The sequence below is a fragment of the Quercus robur genome, chromosome 7 (assembly GCF_932294415.1).
Source record: "Quercus robur chromosome 7, dhQueRobu3.1, whole genome shotgun sequence".
In the NCBI taxonomy this organism is placed as follows: Eukaryota; Viridiplantae; Streptophyta; class Magnoliopsida; order Fagales; family Fagaceae; genus Quercus; species Quercus robur.
The window spans coordinates 10,398,745-10,423,610 of NC_065540.1; the positions used below are offsets into that span (position 1 = coordinate 10,398,745).

At 33.6% G+C, this 24,866-nt stretch overlaps 2 protein-coding genes, 1 non-coding gene and 1 pseudogene across 3 annotated transcripts; all 4 read right to left on the reverse strand.

Annotated features, from left to right (window-relative positions):
- Positions 1 to 1,199: 1,199 nt before the first annotated feature.
- LOC126692172 (uncharacterized) lies at positions 1,200 to 5,104 on the reverse strand. Its single transcript, XM_050387676.1, has 4 exons — positions 4,528 to 5,104; positions 3,713 to 3,825; positions 1,859 to 1,999; positions 1,200 to 1,776 (listed from the first exon to the last, which is right to left on the reverse strand). The coding sequence occupies exons 1-4, from the start codon at positions 5,032 to 5,034 to the stop codon at positions 1,512 to 1,514; spliced, it is 1,026 nt and encodes a 341-aa protein (XP_050243633.1). The 5' UTR covers positions 5,035 to 5,104; the 3' UTR covers positions 1,200 to 1,511.
- A 64-nt stretch (positions 5,105 to 5,168) lies between these two features.
- Positions 5,169 to 5,248, reverse strand: TRNAL-UAG (transfer RNA leucine (anticodon UAG)). Its single transcript has one exon. It is a non-coding gene; the product is annotated as a tRNA-Leu (tRNA).
- Positions 5,249 to 10,706: 5,458 nt separating this feature from the next.
- LOC126690998 (AAA-ATPase At2g18193-like) lies at positions 10,707 to 18,236 on the reverse strand (annotated as a pseudogene).
- Positions 18,237 to 19,505: 1,269 nt separating this feature from the next.
- On the reverse strand, positions 19,506 to 23,719 carry LOC126692174 (protein ORANGE-LIKE, chloroplastic). Its single transcript, XM_050387677.1, has 8 exons — positions 23,391 to 23,719; positions 23,128 to 23,245; positions 22,190 to 22,309; positions 21,569 to 21,655; positions 21,246 to 21,322; positions 20,989 to 21,116; positions 20,295 to 20,431; positions 19,506 to 19,980 (listed from the first exon to the last, which is right to left on the reverse strand). The coding sequence occupies exons 1-8, from the start codon at positions 23,585 to 23,587 to the stop codon at positions 19,903 to 19,905; spliced, it is 942 nt and encodes a 313-aa protein (XP_050243634.1). The 5' UTR covers positions 23,588 to 23,719; the 3' UTR covers positions 19,506 to 19,902.
- Positions 23,720 to 24,866: the final 1,147 nt, after the last annotated feature.

Consider the following 24,866-nt stretch of genomic DNA (forward strand, 5'->3'; position numbering starts at 1 on the left):
ATTAAAAATTTAATTTTAAGGTAATCTTATGAATATTTATCATTTTTATAATTTTATTACTTTGTTAGAGTTAGACTTTATATATCTAATTTCTAATGCCTATTTTATTTGAATTTTTTAGCCCAAATATAATAAAATTTCATACTTTTTAAGGCCAATATTAAAAGGAAAAAACTAAATTTTTTAGTCCAAAACTAAAAAGACAACCTACAAAAATAATCAATTTAAATCCCAATAAGTCTAGAATGGATCGAATATACCAAAATGTACTGAAGTAGACCAAATAGACCCAAATGGACCGAATTGTACCTATTGGACCAAAGTAGACCGAAATAGACTCAATGGACTAAAGTGGACCAAATGAACAAAAATGCTATACTAATGTGGCTTAACAAGAACATAGTAACAATAAAAGATATTCTTCAATTTCTAGATATTATATAGATATAGATATATAGATTGCCAAACCAATTCTTAAAATTTTTAATTTTTGTTAATTTAGTGAGCATTTGGATCACGTCCACGTTTGGACAGTTTGCATTTCAACCCTCTTTTTTTTTTTTTTTTGGGACCAACGCCTGGTGCACTATTCATGGGACATGAACAGTGCATCAAGGCATATGAACAATGTTTTTTAGTGTGAACAATAACCGAAATTTTTTTTTTATTGTTTTCAATTTTCAATTTTCAGCAAAATAAGCAATATGCACCCTTAGCCTCTCATTTTGCCAAATGAATCAATTGATCCTTCCATCTAAAGCATCTAAGCAGTTAGCAAATGAACACACACACACACACTTTTTTTTTTCCCTATAAAATACACATCATACAACAAGATCTAATAAACGAGTACCTCATGAATGTTCTCATCAAACTCATAAGAAATGATGCATATATAACATGCAAGAGATAATTCTTGCTGCTGAAAAAAATAAAGCGTGTCCAAGAAGGAGGTGGATAGCAAGCAAGACAAAGCATCAATAATTTGCGAAGACGCATGAGTAGGCTTTTATATGATTTCAGCAATAACAAGTTTACGTTTTACCCACCACAAATCCGAACTTTTATTGTGTAACCCGTATTTGGAACCTCCATCTCACATGGGGTGCATGTGAGACAGATAACATAAAGAATGCACACATTATGACTTACAGATTACAAGAAAAAAAATAAAATAAATAAATAAATAAGAAATCAAATTCTGAGGTAAAAATCTCATTCAACTTTAATACCACTTAAGAATGCTTGTCAACCGATTACATTTCAAATTTCAACTTCAAATGGAAGTCCCAAACTAGACCAGCAAATCCAAATGATACAGAAACTGGATTAAAAATTGAAATACATTCAGATGGATCTGACTCTGCAATCATGAATTCTGTACTCTCAAGAATCGAGGTTCTAACTTCTAAGAGAGTACACATCAAACCTTTTTTTTTTAAAGATTGTCATTATTGAATAACCAATCAGATTTCAGAATAAAAATTGTTACATTGTTAATATCCACTATATCAAGTACTATGAGGTTTAAGAGATGCAAGCTTTGGAGCAATCATCTCTAGAAGTCCCTTCGGATTGTCCACATGAACCCAATGGCCTGAATTGGGAAGCACGTGAACAGAAAACTTCCCCTCAGACCCATCTCCTACTCGAGTGGCAAGGCTTTCAAGCCGCTGGATCACATCTGAGTCCCACCGGTCACTGTTCTCTGCGTGCACAATTGCTATCTCCATACCTTTTGGCGGATGCTCCAAAAGGGGCCAATAAGACTTCTCCCTACAGGATTTATACATTGTTAATGTGCCTTTTTAAAAGGAAGTGATTTCAAATGGATCTATAAGGAAAACCACATATTTACCTGTATGAATTGAACATCTGCACAGCACCTTCAAGATTAAATGCCCATGTCTCATGCTCTCCTGATTTCTTGAGGTTGCTGCCTATCCATTCTGACAAGGACTTGGAAAACCCAAGTTCAATCATATGATTGACAAGCCACCTGACACCAGGAACATGATTTGTCACAGAATCATAATGGATGCTCTAATAAGAAGAGATGATAACATTGCATATGCACAAACCTACTTAGTTTTCAAAAATGATGACTTAAATAAACCTCCATGTACAGTCCAATGCTATGATGACTTTAATCTACAAATGATGATTTAGTAAGTAAAATGGTTCTTGGCCAAGATGAGTAAGGATCAACATCCTCGCTATGGCATCGTTTAGTTGCAATCCAACTTATTAAATAAAATTGTGATATAACAATTACGTGATATGAGAAATTGTAAAGATAAAACTTTCATCATATCAATTTCTGAATTGCTGGAGAATAACCTGCAATCAGAAGTTAACCACCCATATAGTTCAGGTGCTGATTTGACTTTGTTTTACCCATGCAAATATCAGGCCACTATAAGCATCATTGTCAAGTCTATTTATAATACCAGTCAAAGATCTAACTTGAGTTTTAACATGTACCCAAGAACAAAGGGGGAAAAAAATGATTTAGTGACCCTTAAAAGTTGGATAAGAATTTACGGTAAGATCTGAAACAAAAAGTATAAATAAATAAAGCCTTAGATGAACACAGAATAAACAGTGGTTTCATTTTTTTTTTTTTTTTTTTTTTTGGGATAAGTAAGAAGAGAATATTATTAATTAAAGAAAAGCAAGAGAAACACAAAGAGTTCACGGTAGTGAACAAAGGAAAAAAAGGAACAACAAGACAAAAACAGCCCCTAATCTATTCTAATAGAAGAAATAAAATCCGTAAGGGTAGAACAATCCAAGAAACCCCAACGTTGAGACCAGTCAAAAAGTGTCCTCTGGCAAAACTCTAATAATTGAACCACAGTTTTCCCCTCATCCTCAAAAGCCCGCCGATTCCATTGAGACCAAATAGTCCACATTAAACAGCCTGGGACCAAATCCCAAACATCAGAACTATACTTCCCAAGCCAATGAAACCAACAGAATAATAAGTCCTTAATTGAACCTGGCATGACCCAATCGATCCCAAACAACCGAAGCATATACATCCACAAAGAATGAGCTATCGGACAAAAAAGTAACAGGTGATCCACAGATTCCGTATTACAACAGCACATATAACAACGATTCGCCAAAGGCTAAATCACCTACGCTTTAGGAAAGAAATTTAAGAAGCTAATCTTTATACTGATTATTAACCTATATCCAGCAAATTCAGCCAGAAGAAAAAGCTCCTGGAATGCAACTAAATGATGCCACTTGTATAAAAATACATCAACCATGCACACAACTAATGGCAACATTTACGTAAAGTTCCTTAGCCTAGGTCCATCAAATTCTCTTACACCAACCAGTGGATCAAAAATTGGAATTTATTGTTCAATGGCTCTTGATTAATAAATCAAATGAGTACTTGTTCAGTTAGAAATGATGGCTCCAATAGAGAAATCAACCAATCTTTATTAGTGACTCAAAACTGATAAGAATAATGCGATATAATTCAAAGTTCAGATCAAATGTCAAAATTCACCAGATTCTTTTTGGTAAACTGTACATTTTCAATGGGAAATTATGAGATGATGGGCCCTGATCTTCTATTTTAAAAATAATATGGTGATTTTTTTCTAAATGGAACTCAACAAAGTCGACCTAAGGATCCTAACTTAAGTTTTACAACAAATTATAATACATTACAAGGGGGAAAAAAGGATTTTACTTTCGTGATGGGAATGATGAAGGTAAACTCTGTAAGGTCTGCAACACCTTCTCAACTTCTCCATCACTGTTTTCAGGGTTCACCTCTCCAGGGACGGAATCCAGTATCCACAGCTGTTCTGCATCAGGGAAACAAAAAATGACACTTTTTTTTTCCACATATGCAAGTAACTGAAAATGGTTGAATCCCCTAGTACCACAAATTCAAGATTATACTATGTCAATGGTTAATCTGAACCCTTAACAACAGGAGTCATACTACAACAATTACATTCTTGATGTCTGTTTACCTCTAGTAATCACTAGATACTAAACTTGGTCCCAACTCCCAAGCCTTTTCCTTCACATTGAAGGGTTACACATATAGTTCTACTGCATATTATCAGTTACTAATCGATCCTTTTTTTTATAATTCAATAGTTGGAGGAGGGCAATTTGAACTCTTGACGTTTCTATTGGAAACACCAGGAGGTGCCAGTCAAGCTACATTGAAGGGTTACACACATAGTTCTGCTGCATATTATCAGTTAATAATCGATCTTTTTCTGTTTTTGATAATTCAATAGTTGGGTTGGGGGGAGGCCAATTTGAACTCTTGACGTCTCTGTTGGAAACATCAGGAGGTGCCAGCCGAGCTACGAGACTCTTGACTAGTTACTAATTGATTTTTTCCCAAACACAATTGCTCTCATTGGAAGAATTAAAAGTATATTTGTATTCTATGATAATCCATGAATTAAATTCACCCACCTAAAAAAGAAAGCAAATTTAACAGAAAACTTTTCATATTCAAAGGAAAAGTAGTGAAGAAAAAACCTGTTTGGGCAATGAAACAGAATCACCATAGTCACCACGAGCACAACTCTCTGCGAACTGAAGCGCAACCTTACCACCCATGGAGTGGCCAATAACAACCTCGGGCCAAGCCCAACCTCGAGCCTTGACTAAATTGGCCAAATCGTTGGCCGCGTTGACCATGTCATGAGGCGGTTCTAGGGTTTCTATCTCAGCTGATCTTCCATGGTTTCTTAAATCCACAAGCACTTGCCTCCACTCCAATGGAGAGGAATTGGAGTTGGAGAGAGCGGAAGCTAGGGTTCGAGAGAACGATCTCCAGTTTCTGGCGGATCCCAAAAGGCCGTGAAGAACGAAGGCTGTTGAGTTGTAGGGTTTCCCTGTTGTTGAAGCTTGGATCTCTTCGTAGGCTAGGGTTTCCAGTGATTTTGTAGCTCCGTGACGATGAGGCGGACTCGGTGAGTTGAGGAACCGAGTCAGGAGGTTGTGGAAACCTGGCTTGTTTCTCGGACTCAGAACTCTCGCCATTTCCACCTTTTCCTTTGAGTTCAAAGCGTCTGAGAGTGAAAAAGTGACAGAGAAGTACAACTACGCAAGGGAAACGACGACGTTTAAAACCAAAGATTGGTATTAGGAAAACAAAACATAAAACACGATTTTATTGACAGCTGTGGGATTTGAACCCACGCCCTTTCGGACCAGAGCCTAAATCTGGCGCCTTAGACCACTCGGCCAAACTGTCACATGCTTGCTAATGTTATTTTTATTTTATATAAACCATATTAACAGTGATACAGAACTCGATTTTGGAACAACCTGTAAATTAATAAAAGGCTAATCTACAAATTACACCTACTAATTTTGTCTAAAATTTAATTCAATCCTCTAAATTTCAATTTTGTTCAATTCAATCATCTCTTTAGTCTTTGTTATAATTGTGCCGTTACTTTTTTACTTGGTTTAATACAAAAAAACTATGTTGTGTTGAAGTTCCCTAACAATTTATTTTTTACAAAGATTAAAGGGAGGATTGAATTGAGTAAAAGTGAAATTAAAGACCTTAATTGAATTCTAGGCAAAATTAATAGGTGTAATTTGTAATTTAATCTTAATAAATTATGTCGCTTTTTTAGTAAGTAATTATAATAACAATAATCTCTCTACTCTCTACTCTCTACTCTCTACCAAGAAGATTGCCTTTTTTTTTTTTCTTTTTTCTTTTTTGGAGTTTTCATTAAAACAAGCAGACTTCATTTATTTCATTCATTTTAATTTGGTAGGGGAAATTGAGTGTTGAGAGAGAAGAATAATTGGATTCTCCCCCAAGTGAATACCAAGTCAAGAAAGCCTACAACCTGTTACTTAAAGATGCCACACTTTCTCGTACCAACCAACATAGAGACCACAATATTCCCCATGAAATTTGGCCTCTAGTTTGGAAGGTGAAAATCCCTGTTAAAATCAACACTTTTGTGTGGAAGCTTCTACATGACAGTCTGCTTGTAAATTTGATTTTGAACAGCAAAGGAATTCTAGCTAATAGCTTGTCCCTTGTGCAAAGAGGCGGATGAATCCATATCTCATCTATTCCTATTCTGTAATTTTACTAGAGCTGTATGGCATGGTTCCAACCTTGCTATTCATACTACGGAGCTTAACCATATCTCTGCAAAAAATTAGATTGCTGCTTGCTTGAGACAACACCAACTAATGGATTAGGATTTTATGTTATATCTATTAGAAAACATAATTTTGCATTTTATACAAAACAAGCAACGGAAGCAACACGATAGTCTACTTTATTCATAAGAAATAACATACAACTTTGAATTCTAAAACAAAAAATAGAAAGCGTATCTTGATTTAATAAAAATAAAAAACAAGAAGTACGTAGATTGTATCTTGAGAAGACCTTCAGTCTTCATCCTAATTCTACATGGTGCTTAAATAGTCAAATTATGTGGTCTCTCAATCAGTTCTTACATACATTCTTTTTTATTGTTGAAAACTTTGTTCATTAAAGAAAAAATAATGGACTTTAGTGTGTGGCTTGGGATGAGACCAAATGAACATATAAGGCTATAGCTCCAATGGGTTTTGGGCTTCCATCAACTCATGACAAGCCCAAAGTTATTATTAATTATTTAACAAGTACCACTATAGAAATATAATTGCACTTTAGAAATTATTAATAAATTATATCACAATACTCTAATATAATATCATTTGACCCCTCGATGAAACATTCATAGTAAACAAAGTCATAATAAACTGCCACTTTGTAAATCACTATTTTATTATTTGAGTACCCAGTTTAATCTTTTAATTATTCATATTTTATGAAATCTAATTTTATTAAATATAAATTTTAGTAATTCTTTACTAAAGTGGCCAGTCCCAGCACCTTGAATAACCAATTCTCATTAAACTTATCTCAATGAGATATTTTGTGTCTCCATAGAAAGAGATTATGGATTTCATCTTGAGAATATGTGTTCCCTTAACACTACGTGCGGTTACCCAACATACTGAGATTTTGAATGTTAAATTAGATCTCACTCCTGATATATCAAAGCAACTTATATTTCATGATTAGGTTCACAATCCTTTCAGGATTAAGAGTTTGAGAAAATAGAAGTCGTGAGATTTATTATTCAAATGACAGTTGTTAATTAAATAATTAATCTCACAGCGGTCCAGTTCAATGTGTCTGACACACATAAGACATATCAACACATCAATTAGAAGTCTCCACTTCCATGATCAAGACAAATCATTGTAGTTAACATGTTATATAGTCTTCGCAGATGAAACGCCCCATTTCATTATTGACTACGAATTATATTTTTGAGTTTACAAGGAACTTGTGATTTATATATTTGATAACTAAATCATATAAATCACATACAATGCATCTCGATCAAGGACTCTATGATAATGTCCAATTAGTTCATATACAAATAGTATTATATAATTAAACAATTCAATTATTTATAACATGTCAATAAATTGGATTTTAGGGCACAATCTCTAACAATATCTCTAGTCCATTTTCACTATCATATGGACTATTTGGAATCACAAAAAATACAGTAGTTCATGAGGGCAAACAACCTAATCCAATTAAAGTCATTCCCAGATCACAGTCTCTAATTTGCAGGTACAAGGAAGCTTTCAATAATGACCACACTTCGCCTCAGAACAAGGGTAACCAAACTCCTAGGCACATTCCCATAGAAAATTGACAACTTGTCATCAAAGTTGCTGGATTCAGAAGAGAGAAGCCTAAAAGAAGTAGTTTTGCTTATGAAGCAAAGCACTTGGAGAAAGCAATAGTTTTCATTGGTGGTGCAAGTACAACAGAGCCCTCATCCTCCATAGCAATTCAAGAAGTTATAGTGGAAGCATCCATAAAAGCTAGAAACCTTGGGTTCAATCAGATCCTGTACCTCAATAACTACAGAAGATCAATCCAAATTTGCAATGGTCAAAGTTCACCTACCTGGCAAGAGATGGCCATGACAACAGACCTTTGTTCTCTTTCACAGAATAGACTAACCTTTCATGCTTTTTTTTTGTCCCTAGTGAGATGTTATGTAATATATTATATAGGGAAATGTTAACGAACGGAAGATGTCCATTAAGGATGAATTTTTGTGGGGTTTACCTAATAAAAAACTGGTATAAATTGATGAAATGATTGAAAATAGTACCAAAATGATGAGTGAAACTTAAAAAGTTGGCTTTATTGGCTCTACACTCTATAAAATTGGTCAAAAATCTGATAAAAAGTTGACTTTACTGACATAAAGTTGTTTCTTAATAGGCACCGCACAGTGCTCGTTAACAGTACCCTATTAGAAATAGCCTCTCTAGCAACTAGGATGCCTTTTTTTTTTTTGGCTGAATACTAGGATGCCTATTCACTATTGTTGGTCTAACCCAACAATTTTGTAAACTTTTATGTCTTATCTTGCTTGTTTTTCCAATCAATGGTATCGAAAAGAGAGAGAGAGAGAAGAAGTGTAAATACTTAAAGCATGTGGTTACCCATTGCTATTAAAAATCCATAATCATTCCATCACTATGAATTTAGTAATATTCTTTTTATTTCTTTTTCTTTTTGTTGCTAAAATATCATTTTAGTTTTGGTCACCATCAATTTGGTCCCTACATTTTGAGAGCATTTATTTATTTATTTATTTTTAGAATACTAAGTATTTTTAACACACACACACACAGGGAGAGGGGATAAGGTTTTTTAAAGAAATTTACAGTGGTTTATATCAAAAATGGCCTTGAGAGCATTTAATTTGGTTATAGTTATTTTCAACTTGCAGTCAATTTGGCGCATACCATTAACTCTTTAACAAAAAAAGCCCATATAAAAACGATGTGCATATATGGCACACATTTGGTGATTAAAATAAGAAAAAAAAAATCATTTAATAGCTTTAAGGTTGAGGTGGATCTCTTTCTCTCTCTGTCTTTGTGCTCAAAAGCCAAATAGAAGATGAAAATGAAGAAGATTATAATGTCATAAGAGCATTAGCATATGGGATTGCAAAAATTGTTCTATTTTACCATTTAAAAAGCTACTTTATCTATTATATCATCACATTTTACAATACAACCAACATCCCAATTCTTATTTTCCTATACAACACATTAAAATAATATATCTATACAATAAAATAATATAACCTAAAACTATCTCTCTTCTCTCTCTAATTTCTCTCTCTCTCTCAACCACTCATCATAGCCGACAACCCAATCTCACCACCCATTGCCATAGCCGCCAATTCAAACCCAAACAAAACCCAATACCCAAATTGAAACTAAAACCCAATACCCAAATAAAACCCAAAACCCAAATCACTTGCCACCACCATCACCACCATGAATAAACCCAAAACCCCCAGAAATAGAAACTCAAACTAACCACCAAAAACAAGCTAGCACCGCAAACCCATAGTGAAACCCACCCCCACCACCACAGTAACCCTCCACCACCCCCATGAACCTGACCCACAACAAAAATCCACTGCCACAATAGCAAACCCACAGTGAAACCCACCCCCACAACCATGGCAATCCCCCCACCACCACCACATCAGTCACAAACCCAACCACACCTCACACCCACACTCATCAAACCCATCATTGTTGCAACCACCCACTACCACCACACAATAAAATCCATAACCCAACCAAATGACTTGCGAAACCTAACCTACTGCCACTGCCATATCTGCTAACAAAACCCACAAAACCCCCAGCAATCGAAAATCAAACAAACCACCAGTAGCAACCACTGAAACTTAAGGAAACCAGCCCAGCAACTAGCCAATTTAAACCCATAACCACTAATTCAAGCCCACCACGCCTTCACATTTTGTCCTCAAAGTCGACGCCGCCTACTAGAGAGAGAGAGAGATTTTTGTTCGGCCAAGGGAGAGAAGCAACAGAGGTCAAGAGAGAGAATTGAAACAACGAAGAAGAGAGACAAGAGAAAAGGAGAGAGAGAGCCAAATGACTTGCGAAACCTAACCTACTGCCACCGCCATATCTGCCAACAAAACCCACAAAACCCCCAGCAACTGAAAAATCAAACAAACCACCAATAGCAGCCACTGAAAGTTAAGGAAACCAGCCCAGCAACTAGCCAATTTAAACCCATAACCACTAATTCAAGCCCACCACACCTTCACATTTCGTCCTCAAAGTCACCACCACCTACTAGAGAGAGAGAGAAAGAGAGAGAGAATTTTGTTCAGCCAAGGGAGAGAAGTAACAGAGGTCAAGAGAGAGAATTGAAACAACGGAGAAGAGAGACAAAAGAAAAGGAGAGAGAGAGAGAGAGATAGAGAGAGAGAATTGAATAAAATATAAGGATTTATGTTTAGAATGAATAAACAGTGAGTTCTATAAGTAAGAGATCAATGTAGCATAGTTATAAAAGTTGTTAGGTTTACAAGCATGGGTAAAGGTGAGTTTTAGTGTTTATAGGTTGTAAAATAGCAATTTAGGGGTTTTACAACTCCCAATGCTAATGCTCTAACAAATCCCATTTCTCTCTCTCTCTAGTGAGTTTGTTTGAATTAGTCTTAATTCCTTGGCACACAACAGCTAATCTAAGATTCTAAGCTGTCTAACTCTAAATACAATGAAATATGATATTTAATTAATTGTCCATTCTCCTAGTCATTTCCAACAACGAAAGAACCCTCAATCCTCATGGACAACAACGATTGACAATGCAAGTGAAACGCAATACCCAACTGGTGAAGGTGCAGCGAAATGACATCGTTTGGCAAGTCTACTGTGACAACAAACATTTGGCTCAACAGAAGAACCTGATAGAGAAGAAGAGGAATCAAACTCAGACATAAGAAGACTCTTTCTCTCTCCCTCTTTTTTTTTTCCTACACTTTCTTTTTCCTTTTTTTTTCTTTTTTTTTTCTTTTCTTTTATCCACTCCGTGTCCCACTTCTTGTTTTTTTCTTTTCTTAACTTCACTATTCATTGTCCCTTTCTTTTTTTCTTTGTTCATAGTCTTTTCTTTGTGACCCACTTCAACACCACCACACATCTTTTCCCTTCCACCCCCTGCCACCACGGCTGTCGTCGACCTCCACTAAGACCCATTGCCACCACCATACTCTTTTCCCTCTTTTTTGTTGTTCAATTTCTTTAGAGTGTAAGCCTTTATTCTTGGCTTATGGGTTTGCTTTGATTTGGTTTTTCTTTAATGGGTCATGGAGCTTTTGTGCTAATTTTTGCTATTTTTCTGTTTTGGTTGAAAAGTTTTTGTTGTTCAAGTTTCTTTAGAGTGTAAGTATTTGTTTTTGGCTTATGGATTTGCTTTGATTTGGTTTTTCTTTAATGGGTCATGGAGTTTTGTGCTAATTTTTGCTCTTTTTCTATTTTGGTTGGAAATTGGTAGAGAAAGCTCTTATTCAGTTTTGGCTTCTTAGGCAAAAGGACTTGAGGATCAAGGGCTGAATCATTGTAAATATTTGTTTAGCTAGCTTGAGATTAATTTTAAGTATTTGAATCATTATAAGTATTTTAAGGGCTAAATCATTGTAAGTATTTGTTTATCATTGTAATTATTTAGAGTGTAAGTATTTGTTTTTCAATATTATACTCCCTCCGTCCCACTTTGTTTGTCCTGTTTGAAAAGTCAAACTTTTTAAGGGAACATCATTTATTATTTCATCTACTTTTTAAAAATGTATAAGTTTCCAAAACTACTCTTAAATAAATTTATCAAAAAATTGAACTACTAAATTAATAGGGGTATAATAGGAACATTAGTAAATTAATGACTTTTATTTTTAGAAACATGCCAAGATTTTGGGACATCCCAAAATGGAATAAAGAACAAACAAAGTGGGACATAGGAAATACCTTTTAGTAGTGGCAGGGATGGATCCTTATCAATAGCTAGGATGTTTCTTTTTTTTCAATATCTGCAACAAAGTCCCTCCTATTAATACACATTAACTAAATGGAACTATTAAATTAGAAGAAAAAAAAAATGATGATTTGGTAGTATAGTGGGAGGGTTTTATATGTGGTTGACTACAAGTTAAGAAATACTATGTAAATCTTGTATTTTTTTTTTAATTTCTACTTAATTTTTCTATAGTTTGTAGATTTCAATTTTTGTTTTTTTGTTTTTGTTATTGGTTTTGTGGTTTAGCTAGCTTTAGATGAGCCCACTACCTTCTAATATCTACAAGGAGATTCTTCCATTAGATGAGGATTTTTGCTTAAAAATTATATTTTCAATGTGCTTTCATCATTCAACATATATGTGTGTGTATGCTTACTTTAATTTTGATTTTTTAATTGAATGTAGTAAAAGGCTATTTGTAACTGTATATGGAGTTGATTTGGAGCACCTGTTTCAATTGAGAAACCTGTTTCAATTGAGACATTTAGGCATAATGGGTAAGTTTTCTTATGTGTACCAAATGACAAAGTTTTTATATAATTAAACTTCAAATATTATTTGCGAAGTAGTTTTTAATTTTTCTGCCTAATTGTACCAAGTCTCGACTCAATAAATTTTTTTACAATGGCATCCTTATTTGCCTTCCACATCATTTAAGTGTCCTCTTTTATTTTGCAGGTTAACCACTCACTTATTGTGATAAGTTTGGAATTTTTATTTTTGGAAAGGTGCATGCTTGGCTTGAGCATAGTAAGTAATTTTTACTTAAAAATTTGTACTTGAGATGTTGATGATTGTGTTGGGGTGGATTGTTGAGTTGGAGCAAGCGGGTGACTTGCATGGTGCTATGAGGCGGTTTACATCCATATTGGTAGTGTTTATTATTTTATGAAAATTTGGACTTCAATACTTGTAAGCATTCTATATTTGTGATTATGATAACTGTATTGGGGGGATTGTTGTGTTGGAGCAAGTGGGTGGCTTGCATGGTGTTATAAGGTTGTTGCAATTGACATAGAAGTGTTTATTAAATTTGGAAATTTGGATGGATATGGTTGAGTTATATTTGTTGATTAATTTTTAGACTTCAATACTTGTAAGCATTCTATTGATAATTGTTTTGTGGTGGATTGTTGTTTGATTATTTCATTTCTTTCACATGTCAAACATGCAAGCTAAATGACAATTATCAAGAGATATTGATTAGTTACCAAATGTATTAATAAATTACTTTGTGGTTTTGAATATGTTGTACACTATATTTAAGTGGATATGTAATTATACTTCCATGGTTTTTGCTTAAATTTGTAGAGATTCAAGACTTAGTCCATTTGTGTGAATGATGATATAGATAGGCTTGATATGGTTTGTTTATTATATTCAAGATTATGTGTAATCTTATTTGCATGTTTATGAAACTAAGTGGTTTTGAATTTGATGTGTAAATGAAGATATGGATAGAAATGGATATAAATAGACTTGATATGGTTTGTTTAGAATATCTAAGATTATGTTTAATCCTATTTTCATGTTTATGAAATTATGTGGTTTTGAATATGTTGTGTACTATATTTAAGTGTATGTGTAATTCTACTTCCATGGTTTTTACTTAAGTTTGTTAAGTTTTAAGACTTAGTCCATTTGTGTGATGATGATATTGATAGACTTGATATGGTTTGTTTAGTATATTTAAGATTATATTTAATCATATTTGCATGTTTATGAAACTAAATGGTTTTGAATATGTTGTGCACTATATTTAAGTGTATGTGTAATTCTACTTCCATGGTTTTTGCTTAAATTTGTAGAGATTCAAGATTTAGTCCATTTGTGTGAATGATGATATAAATAGACTTGATATGGTTTGTTTATTATATTTAAGATTACGTGTAATCTTATTTGTATGTTTATGAAACTAAGTGGTTTTAAATTTGTTGTGTAAATGAAGATATGAATAGAAATGGATATAAATAGACTTGATATGGTTTGTTTAGAATATTTAAAATTATGTTTAATCTTATTTGCATGTTTATGAAATTATGTGGTTTTGAATATGTTGTGTACTTTATTTAAGTGTATATGTAATTCTACTTCCATGATTTTTACTTAAGTTTGTAGAGTTTTAAGACTTAGTCCATTTGTGTGAATGAGGAAATAGATAGAATTGATATGGTTTGTTTAGTATATTTAAGATTATGTTTAATCATTTTTGCATATTTATGAAACTAAGTGGTTTTGAATATGTTGTGCACTATATTTAAGTGTATATGTAATTCTATTTCCATGGTTTTTACTTAAATTTGTAAAATTTTAAAACTTAGTCCATTTGTGTGAATGAGGATATTGATAAACTTGATATGGTTTGTTTAGTATATTTAAGATTTTGTTTAATCCTATTTGCATGTTTATGAAACAAAGTAGTTTTGAATATGTTGTGCACTATATTTATGGTTAATGTGTTAGTGCGTTAGTTTGGATTTTTGATATTGTGGAATATTGATGATAGGTATATTTGATCTATTACAAGCTTATGTTAGTTATTGTTGAATTTTAAGCAGGTTTATATAGCATTTTTAATATTTTAAAAGAAAGATAATGAGCAGGTTTTGTGACGTTTTAAAAACGTCGCTAAAAAGTAAGAGAAAATCCATTGTAGCAATGCCTTTAAAACGCTGTAAATAATCAGTCTTATAACGATGTTTTAAAAAAAAGCAAGAGAACAAATGCTATTGTGATGTTTTTGAAAATGTCGCTATTGGTGTGATTATTTGCAGCATTTTAAAAATGTTAATAAATGTATTTTCCTACATTATATACTAAGAGTCACATATAGTGATGTTTTTCGAAACGTCACAATAGACCTATAGTGACTGCTCTATTGCAACATTTTTGAATGCCACAAAAGAAAACATCACTGTAGACCATTTGTGTCTATAGCGACGTTTTTTTTTGGGTTTTTACTGACGTTTTACAAACATTGCCTAAACCCAAATTTCTTGTAGTGACGCTTATTACATTCCTTGGTATTTTTTCCTCCAGGAATTTGACAACTCCTCTAAGAGCACCATTGGGATTATCACTCTTCAAAAGCTCCTCAGCAATTTTAGCTGGGGTAACCTTTACATTCCTTAACAATCTTTCAGTTTGTCCATAGAGTTAGTGGTCATCTTCGATGCGAAGATAAGTAGAAGCCAACAACTTGAATCCATCCATGGTGGAATATGACATGTTCACGTGCATGTCAATGCGGCTTGGGCACAACAAAGCAGGATCAAGCATGTCAAGCCGGTCCTTATGATTGGTGGTGAACACAATAATCTGCTCATCTCTACAACTCTACCATAATCCATCAATGAAGTTCAATAAACCCGACTGTGAGAATTGACAAAATAACATGATAGTAATAAATTATGTCAGATCAAATCATAAGATAATGTCATTTGCATCAGCTAATGTGATAGTACTAGTAATGATTGTAGACATATATAGTTCATGACATATGTTTTTGGTAAAAGTTGAACTCAATACACAAAACTCCAATTCCCAGGTCTTAGAAGAGATGATGTGGTAGGCAACCTTAATCATTTTTTTTATTCCTTTCTTTTTTCTTTTTTTTAAAAAAAAATGCTAATTCTTGGATTTAGACCCAATAATATAGGTAGAAACTAATTAGACTCATTGAGCTAAATATTCATTAAATTTATAGCCAAATCTAACAAAAACGGCTCACATAGTCATTGAAAATGAATCATAGATCCTAAAACCGATATCTAAATTGACAAAATAAAGTGAACGACTTTCAATTATATAGCTATAGGAGTAATTGCAAAACTAGTTTTTATGAGAATCAATAAAGAATGCTAACCTCAGGCTTACAGCCAGAAATCTGAATCTGAAAGTAACCCCCTTGCTCCGGATTATCTAACACTGCACCACAATCTATATCCTCAATCACCATTATTGAATGATTAGATGTTGAAAGCAATATTCTTTGTGTTAAATATTAACATTGATACACCATGTTGAATATGCTAGTATAGATGCGGAAGCGAAAGCATAAAGTATAAAACACAATAACACACGAGGGTGACGTGGTTCAGTCTAACAGCCTACATCCACGGAGGAAACCTTAAAGGGCTACATCAATAATATATTATAGTGTAATACAAATCCTGTGTTACAATGAATCATAACATGTGTATATACAGTAGACTTAACCCTAAACTAATAGACTTTTAGTACAAGTAGGATACTTGACTTGCACACAAAGTAGAATTAGGCTTGAGCCTATACTAATGGGTTAATATATCTTTAAAACCCCCTCTCAAACTCAAGATGGAAACTTGATGAAATCTTGAGATTTAATAAGGTTGAGAAGATCCCTTAAATGAAATTTGGCTCTGTGACGGTAGTTTGAGGAAGGCAATAGTCTTGCAGTATTGATGCGACTTCTAATAGTGGCTTGACTATATCGGAGAGTTTCGACGGCAGTAGTAGGAAGCCAAAGAAGATGAACACAACGAGAAAAAAAAAACACCGAGGAAGACAAAAATTGCTCTTAAATATACCGCAAGGACAGAAAACCATGGCCACAAGAAGGTGGCTCTGATACCATGTTAAATATTAACATTGATACACCATGTTGAATATGCTAGTATAGATGCGGAAGCGAAAGCATAAAGTATAAAATACAATAACACACGAGGGTTACGTGGTTCAGCCTAACAGCTTACATTCACAGAGGAAACCCTAAAGGGCTACATCAATAATATATTATAGTGTAATACAAATCCTGTGTTACAATGAATCATAACATGTGTATATATAGTGGACTAAACCCTAAACTAATAGACTTTTAGTATAAGTAGGATACTTGACTTGCACACAAAATAGAATTAGGCTTGAGCCTATACTAATGGGCTAATATATCTTTAACACCCCCTCTCAAACTCAAGATGGAAACTTGATGAAATCTTGAGATTTGATAAGGTTGAGAAGATCCCTTAAATGAAGTTTGGCTCTGTGACGGTAGTTTGAGGAAGGCAATAGTCTTGCAGTGTTGATGTGACTTCTAATGGTGGCTTGACTATATTGGAGAGTTTTGACGGCAGTAGTAGGAAGCCAAAGAAGATGAACACAACGAGAAAAAAAAAACACCGAGGAAGACAAAAATTGCTCTTAAATATACCGCAAGGACAGAAAACCATGACCACAAGAAGGTGGCTCTGATACCATGTTAAATATTAACATTGATACACCATGTTGAATATGCTAGTATAAATGCGGAAACGAAAGCATAAAGTATAAAATACAATAACACACGAGGGTTACGTGGTTCAGCCTAACGGCTTACATTCACAGAGGAAACCCTAAAGGGCTACATCAATAATATATTATAGTGTAATACAAATCTTGTGTTACAATGAATCATAACATGTGTATATATAGTAGACTAAACCCTAAACTAATAAACTTTTAGTACAAGTAGGATACTTGACTTGTACACAAAGTAGAATTAGACTTGGGCCTATACTAATGGGCTAATATATCTTTAACATGGGCTACTAATGGGCTAATATATCTTTAACACTTCGGAAGTCTGAATCTGACCGTATATTTGAAAGGTTCAAAACATAGACATCAAACTGGAGGTGATTAGCCATGGCAGCAATCAAGGTTGATTTACTGATACTCGGGGGCCATGAATCAAATACCCTCACTTCCACGCCTTGCCAACTCTCTGATACAACTCCTTTCTTTCAACGAACTTTTTTAAATCATCAATGAGCTTCCTCTTCTGCTCTGGGTCCCTTGCCAACTTCTCAAATGTAGCAGGATGTTCGAGGATTATAAAACTCCATTCACCACCACCATGGCCACACTTACAGCTATAAAGCTTTACCTCCCTTTCTGCTTCTTGTATAGCCTCAGAACGTGATGATACATGAGATAAATAAGAGTCTAGCACAAACTCTTTGAATTTCTTATCAAAGGAAAGCACAAAATATCTTAAATCATCACTGTTCACGTCTTTTTTTGCACATCACTTCCATTTGAGCGTCTTAATTTCCCTAAAGGAATCAATAACTAATTCACCCACTACAATATCAGCGGTTGGTCTCTTTTGCTTAATGGTTTTGCTTACTTTGAGAAATTTTGGTGATGTTGAATCCCTAACAATGGTACGTAGGTAGGTTGTGGCAGCTTCATAAACACGATTGCAATCCATACCACAGTTCTCTTCAATGATGAGATTGAGTTGAGGCATACAGAGACATTTTTCATAGATGGAAAAGAGAAAATTGCAGACTTCTTCAGGAATGCGTTCTTTTACTATGGGACTTCCTCAATTACATTCATCCCCACAATAGATCACTAGTTCATTTTTCACTATGAACATACCATTTTTTTTTATTTAATAAATTTCATTATATTACTTTCTCTTTTTCTTTGTCTTTCTCTTTGTCTCTTTTTCTCTAATTACCTCACCACCATCGTAAAAGTAGGGGCCAAAATGAGCATTTGCCCATTTTGCCCAAAAGATATAGCAAAATGCCCCTGTTTTGAAACTATCTAGCAAAATACTCATGTTTTGAAACTCAATTTTTAGAAAATCGAGTTTCAATGAAAAACTCGATTTGATGAAAATCGAGTAATATGAGAAATTTTACATGGAACTCGAGTTCCATGTGTTTTTTTTAAATTTGATTTCACATAACTCGATTTTCTAAAAATCGAGGTTTTCACTGAAACTCAATTTTTTGAAAATTGAGTTTAAAATAGAAGCATTTTGCTAAATAGTTTCTAAACAGTGGCATTTTGCTGAAAAGTTTTGGCGAAAGGGACAAATGCCCATTTTGGCCTAAAAGTAGGCATTACATCTTTAAATCTTTCATATTACAAATTTCTCTCATCTTTCTTTTTCTTTTTCTTTTTTTTTAAATTAGCCTCATGATACTTCTCCTGCGTGAGCAAATATGTAAACTTGGAATAAATGAAAAATTATAACACTAAACCTCCAAAAAAAAAAATAAATAAATAAATAAATAAAATAAAATAGAAAGAAAGAAAGAAAGAGAGAGAGAGAGAGAGAGAGAGAGAGAGAGCTTCATCACGGTTGTGTGGTGAGGATACTTTATTTCATTATTAACTTATGATGTTTTCTTTGAGATAACAAATATTGATATATTTCATTCTTGATTTCTTTTCGATTCTTCTTCTTCTTCACACACACAAGGGTGGTACTTTTCTATGCTAACTGTTATTTGGTTTTATCACTTCGATATTTTCCAGTAAACCTCAAGGGTACTGCAAAATTGCAAATTGAATTCTGACGCAGCATGAGCAAGCTTTGCATTGCAATCATTATGAGGAATGATAGAGCTGTGGTGAAAGGAGTTTGGTCTATGTTAATTCCCAGCTGTGCTACTGAGGTAAAAGCCCAGGCAATTCGTTGGGCCTTGATGCTAGCAAAAGAACATAGCAAGTGTAGAATTATTAATGAGGGATATTGCAAAATTTGCCTGGATGCTCTGAATAAAAAAGATAGCAAGCCCAGTTGGGAACTATTCTCTTTGATTGAAGACAATTTAGCTTTGAGTAAGCAGCTTTTTGTTTCTGGTTTGGCCAATATTCATTTATATATATTGTTTTATTTCTAACTATCAGCAGAAAGATCGCAAGGCTGATACTGTAAACTACAACTGCAATTGACAAACCTTCCTAATGATGATTTGGAGCAAATGCTGCTTAGCTACGAATAATCAATGCGAGAAATTATTCCCTCCTGAGTCCTCTGGCAAAAGCAGGGCAATTCACCTGATTAATACTCAGACTCAGAGCAACAATGAGAAAATTGAAGTAGGCCTTTTATTTTTTTCCTTTCTCCTAAGTCACATTAGAAACAAGAAAATTACAGCAGGCTCCAATTCTCTTCAGTCAAAAGGATCTATTCGGGGGTCATGTTCGCTGGCCATCAACATTCCAGTGCACAGGCATGTTGGGCACATCACCTACATATGGAAGATAATTATCACAACTCAGTTTAATATATAGTTAATTAATCTCTGTGTGCAAGCACACAAGCGGGCAATCTGTTGCCTGTATTAAATCTTTTGTTGTAAAGTAGTTGCAGATGCGATTTTTACATTTTGTGTTGGATTGTGCAATTTGTTTTGGTTTATTAGCTGCGAGGTTTCTTGGTTGTAACATGTTATATCTTTCAGTTGAAATGAAATACCCTAGTCATCCCAAAAAAAAGAGTACACAGGTTTGAAAATGCCAATCTATTTTCCACAGATAATCTATATCTGATCAGAGTATATACCTTTCCTGCACCGGAGCAGTTTTGACACCTCTTAGTTGTGGGCACTTGCAAAGGGCGATCAGAAACACTTGATACTGAGAGAGGATCAATGCTCAAGCATACACCGCTTGCAGAGCATCGAGCACAGGCCAAATAACCTGACCATTGGACAACAGAAGATATATTAAACCATTAAATAAGTACAAGAAGAAAACATTATGCATGTTTTCTTTTGGACCCTTCCCCTGCTCCCCTCCCCTCCTTTCCAAAATAAATAAACAATCAATTTGATAGCAAATGGAACAAATGATAATACAAGATCCATGTACTTCTGAAAATCTTGTGGGAGACGAACTGTCCCATAAGCATCTAAAATACATTGCAGCTCAAATACAATATCACACAATGCAATCAGAAATTTAACAGCTGCACTTTCATCACTTTGCATTCAGCAGCAAATTAATTCAATAATGACTCATAAATATGGAAACCCCTCAGACTAAGGAGACTTCGATAATTTTTCATCATAACAGAACCAGGTCTAACTCAAATTTAAAAAGCTTGTTTGTACCACACTATTCAGCCCATCGACTTATAAAATTTTACTCAACAACTAGTGAATGAAGATGAATGTGTTTGGACTGCAACTGTTAAGCAGGGAATTCAACTTCTTTAGACATACAAGAAAATTTCCTCAATTGTAATTTCAACATACCAGTTCCATTGCAATACTTGCATCTTTTCTTCTCTTGTTGCTCTACATTGTTAGCTTCAATTAACATCATGGCTGAAATAACACCCACTGCCCCACCCGAAAAAGATGCAACAATGGGATCAACCTGGCTGATTAAGAAATTAAACAACTGTTATTTAGAACAGTAACCAAGCAGATGTGTCTTTCATCAACACCAAAGTTTTGGTTGCTTCAGACTCAGATTCATAAATTAGGAGAAATGCAACCCTGGTGAATACCTTAACTGCAGAGGCAAATGCATGCTGCGTATGAAATCTTCATATGAGGTGCCACCTAAACCTAGTTTTAGCTCCAGCTGCCATAGAAACAATTTTAGACATTTGATGAGGATCATGGTTAAGCATTAAAAGAACATAAACACCCTTATGGTTTTTTATATTATCTGACCATAATGGTGTGAAACTGAAAATTAAGGATCCACATACACACACGTAAACATAATTAAACAAATGGGTTATTCAAATTTGACAATGAAATATTGATACTTTCTAATTATCATTAAATTGAATGAGAATTGATATAGATGCTCTTATAAACTTACTGTAGGTGCAATCAAACCCCCGAAGATGATTATTCCAGATATAAACGATACGCTAGTCAAGTACAGTTGCTTCAATGTCTTTGGTGTCTACTTCAAAAGAAAAATATAGAAGGTTACCCAACACATTAAAAGATAAATGCCCTAGTAACACAGACCTCACAAGATAGTAAAAATTTGAAGAGATTAAAAACTAAAAAGAATAAATCATAAGAGCGTGCTGTTCCTGCACACAAGCTTAGAGGATATCCAAGAAATGCATTAGGAAAAATGAATTGACTAAATGATGCACTTGCATTCATACATATCAATAACTACCTAGTTAAGGGGAAAAAAAGCTAATCATAGGATTCTAAACATCTTGTCCCACAACTTCTTCATTGGCATTTTTCTTCTCCGTCACCCATAATGAATGTAAAACACAATTTCCAAGGTTAAATTATGGGTGCAAAATTGAGTGTCGACACCACTCTCTCTATTTTCTCTTTGCACCCAAGTTATTTTTCTACAAACCCCACCAAATTTATGATTGATTCTTCCAAGTGCATGTGTTCTATTAGTATGCTCTGTCACGTGAACATCCCAGTGTTCTTTGCACAATCATTTATTCATTTTGAAACTCACCACATAGGGGAGAAAAGGAATGGACGACGGAATGTCTGGCATCTCATTCACTTCTTCCTCGCTGCTCTCGTTGACAACTTTCACATTCTTGATGCGCTGTTGTACTCTCAGTCTCCTTACCTATACAATAATTGATTTTCAAATATTTAGAAAAACAAAAATCATAGAAAATGCAAGAACTAAGATCCTCTAGAGTTATTAGAGTAACTCCACCGTAGAGTTTCTAAAATCCTATCCATCCATTTTGAAATGAGCAGATTGGATTTTTTCCAGATGACCTGTCAAAATCCAATCCACTCATGTTAAAATGGAGGAATAGGATTTTTAGGAAATCCACAGTCTAGTTACCTAATAACTCCAGAGGATCTTAATTCAAAGGAATTATGCTCTAGCACTAGCAAATAGCTAAAATAAACCACGAGTACTGCTACAGACACAAAAAAAATTCACAATATTTTTCAAAACAGCTGAGTTGATAAGTTTTTATTGGTTCCCATATGGTTCACTTTTTTACCTACCAATAACAAATTGCCACTTCAGCAGTTATGAAATGTTGTTGTGACTCTGGATTGATGTACTATACACATATACACATTATAGACTAAATGTCACAACTTTTACCACAACTATTCAACACTATAAACTGTAACTACCGATAACAAATTGCCACTTCAGGAGTTATGAAATGTTGTTGTGACTCTGGATTGATGTACTATACACATATACACATTATAAGCTAAATGTCACAATTTTTGCCACAACTATCCTACAAGATAGACTGTAACTAGATACGTGTAACTTTCACACTTCCACATGAACCCACCATTTTTTCTCTCATAGTCACAGTTTGCCATGTAGACAGTTGTAACAAAAGTTGTGGTGCTAGAATTTTTGCAGACTAAATTGAAGAATTTCTTCCAAAAAAAAAAAAAAATTACCTCTTCCATGAGGAGAAAGATTTTATTGCGTCTACTCCTTATGTTATCTTGGATTTCCCTTAGCTGCATCTGAACAAAATCCTGAACAGTTTCCGGTCCTTCTATAATACAAAAATTGCTATAAAAAAAAAAAATGTATAAGATTTCGTACAACTTTTCATGAATACAAAGAATATCTTATACAAATTTTCTCGGCAACCAAGCAGAACATAAAGAAAGATTTGGAAATTTGAATAAAGATTTTAGAATTGAAGCAAACAAACCTGGGGTCGTTGGAGGAGTCCTTCGACGAAGAAGAAGAAGAAGAACAGAGGAATCGAGAGCGTGAACGTGAAGGTGAGGAGGTGGGTTTGAATAGAGCGAGAGGTTTTGGGAATCCATTGGAAGAGGTACAGAGAATTAGGGTTTTGGAGGTATCGAGCTTTGGTGAAAGAAAGTGAGAGTGGAGATGGAGAGCCATTGTTTCTATCTCCTATTCTTCGTTCAATTTCATTTCCCTTTTTAGAGAGAGAGAGAGAGAGAGTGTGTGTGTGTGAGAGTGAGAGTTTTGTTTAATGGATTTGGTTTGGTTCGGTGGGAATCTACGAGAAAATAGAGTGAGCATCTAAGGCCTGCTTTATATATATATATATATATCCAACGATGTATATAAGGCCACGTCTTACCTTGTAAACCGTTTTCCCGCGAAGATTTTTTTTTTTTTTTTAAATGAGAAACCGCGAAAGATTTTTTGTTGACACTTGACTGTTATAGTCGGTATGGATGATTTTTATTTGGATAAGAATTTTTTTGGTAAAATATTATTTTGATTCCTATACTTTATTAAAAGTTTAATTTTCATCTTTAAACTTTAATCAGTTTGATTTTTATCCCTAAACGAAAAAACTTTAATCAGTTTGATTTTTATCTTTAAACTATTTAAAATTTTATCTTTTGTTCCTAACTATTGAAAATGTTTAATTTATATCCCTAAATTTTACTAAAAGTTTGTTTTTTATCCTTAAATTAATGAAAAAAAAACTAAAAAGTTCTTTTTTCATCCATATTTTTTTTAAAACTATTAAAAAAACTCTTTACAAAATTTAGAGATGAAATTTTTTTTTTTAAAGTTTAAAGACGATAAACAAACTTATGTTAAAGTTTAGGAATCAAAATAGTATTTACACTTTTTTTTTTCTTAAACTTTATAAAGATTTTTTTTTAATAGTTTAGAGATAAAAATAGGGATATATTTTTTTAATAGTTCAAAGACCAAAAATAAATTTTTCGGTAAAATTTAAAGGCAAGAAATAAAACATTTTCAATACTTTAAGGACAAAAAATGAACTTTTCAATAGTTTATAAAAAGGAAAAACAAATTTTTAAAGTTTAGAGATGAAAAATTAACTTTTGATAAAGTTTATAAACTAAAATAGTATTTTATGTTTTTATTTTATATATATTTTTAAATAATAATAGTTTGGTTTAGATTTTCATCACCATGTAGGTTCGTTGAATTAGTTTTACACTTTTACATGCAATAATTGTTAAACTATTGTTGGGTTTTACATAGATATTGACGTTTTGAACAAAAAGTTGTCTAATATTTATTAAATTTATAATTTTGGTGACGTAATAAAGTTTAATTCACTTATTTCAAAATAAGTGGATATGGGATGTTAGGAACTCTACGGTGAAACTATCCTAATAATTTTTTATTTTTTGAGAAGATATTCTAAGAATTTTTAAACATCTTAATG